We start from the raw sequence: 1642 nt of genomic DNA, 5'->3' as shown, positions 1-1642 counted from the left end.
AACACTTTATCTGTATAATTTCATTACTACTTCTGTAACTACATTAAAAGTTATTGGCTTTAAACCGGAAACACGTGGAAGCAGGAAGGGAGGAAATGTTTAAGCTTCACTGCAAACAATTAAAATCTAAGTAAGTATTTTTTTTCTTATAATTGCATTTCTTCTTCAATATAGGAAGCAAGTGAGACACTTTGCCATTGGAAGAATACAGTTTACATTTAAAATAAGAAAAAAATATTGAATTGTCAAATGCTTATTATCCAAATATCTCATTGTCAGAAAAAACAAACTTACTCCTTTGGCAAATTATCTTATTTACCTACTTAAATAAAGGGTAAATACACCAATTTAAGAAATGTTCTACTTATTTCTAGATGATTTTTGCAAAGCTGGACAGAAATTATAGTAATAAAAACTGCAGCATAAACTGGATCCTGACAGTCAACTGATAATAACAGACTTAACCTGATTGAGTAACTGGTTAGTAAATAATTACAGCGAGCTGATCTGTGAAGAACCTCGATGGGAGTGAAAAAGAAAAACTCGTTGCTCAAATAATAGAAATAAAATTTACAACAGAAAGTAAATAAAACCAAAGATCTAAATAGAGAAAATGTAGAAATGAGTTCCAACAGGAGTTCAACAGCAAAAACATTCACTCTAAGTCTACAGGATGTTGGTGTTACCATGGACACAGGTAGTGAGGTCAGAGGTCATTGTCTTGAGGACGTCAGTGTTTTCACTTCCAAACATTAGATCTGATCCAGGAACAGTCTGGAACCTTCTGAGAACTGAATGACAGAGAGAGGAGAACACAACCATCAGCTTAAAATACATCACCATCTGTCCTCTGATTGGCTGCTGCTGCACCTGAGCAATCCTCATCTGTCAGAGGCTCTTCACTGGTGGTCCAGTCAAGCTCCGCCCCCTCCCTGCTGAAACACTTCCACCTGCCAGACAGGAAGTCTGGCTGAGCTGGCAGAAACTCTCCTCGCTCTGAACACCGCAGGCCCCGCCTCTCACAGTCCGTCTCACCTGTGAGGAGGACAGGTGAGACGTTCTTATGAACACACGTGTGATTACATCATTTATTTATGGTTTTGATTCTCTAACATCCAACTGAGAACAGGTGAGCTCACCAGTCAAACATCGTCAGCAAGAAGAAACAGAACAAAGACTTACACTGATTGGCTGATGAAGCGCCTGCAGGGGAGGAGCCTCTTGGACACTTGTTGCAGAAGCCCCGCCCCTGTTCCTCCTGATAGGTTCCTTGAGGACATGGAAGACACGCCCCCTGCTGGAAGAAGGTGCCAGCAGGACAAACCACTGCAAGCAGAAAGAAAGCAGAGCTGTGAGTCTGAGAAGGAAGAAAGATCTGCAGAGAAAAAAAGACTCACGGCAGCCTTCTCCATCACTGTCCAGGTGGTAACCATGGGAACAGCCGAAGCTTGGTGACATCACGGAAATCAGTTTGGGATCAGAGGTCAGCGTGGAGCGGAGGTTACCCAGAATTCCCTGAACACCATCCAAGAGTCTGGACTCATTTAAGAAGGTCGCTGAAGAAAAAATAACATCATCAGTTGATAAATTCATCCATCCATCCATCCATCCATCCATCCATCCATCCATCCATCCATCCATC

General features: G+C 41.8%; 1 protein-coding gene across 1 annotated transcript in view; it reads right to left on the bottom strand.

Annotated features, from left to right (window-relative positions):
- The window catches only part of tg (thyroglobulin), a gene marked incomplete at its 5' end in the record, with an annotated part of 21130 nt that overhangs the window by 14328 nt on the left and 5160 nt on the right, over positions 1 to 1642 (bottom strand). The window contains 4 exons of the mRNA XM_015405362.1: positions 687 to 791; positions 871 to 1035; positions 1183 to 1326; positions 1398 to 1556. Coding sequence (XP_015260848.1) covers positions 687 to 791; positions 871 to 1035; positions 1183 to 1326; positions 1398 to 1556 — 573 coding nt within the window. The remainder of the gene's footprint in view (positions 1 to 686; positions 792 to 870; positions 1036 to 1182; positions 1327 to 1397; positions 1557 to 1642) is intronic.

This window comes from Cyprinodon variegatus, unplaced genomic scaffold (assembly GCF_000732505.1).
Source record: "Cyprinodon variegatus isolate N-32 unplaced genomic scaffold, C_variegatus-1.0 Scaffold2182, whole genome shotgun sequence".
Taxonomy (NCBI): domain Eukaryota; kingdom Metazoa; phylum Chordata; class Actinopteri; order Cyprinodontiformes; family Cyprinodontidae; genus Cyprinodon; species Cyprinodon variegatus.
Note: the sequence above shows the minus strand (reverse complement) of the source record. Positions and strands in the feature narration are given on the sequence as shown.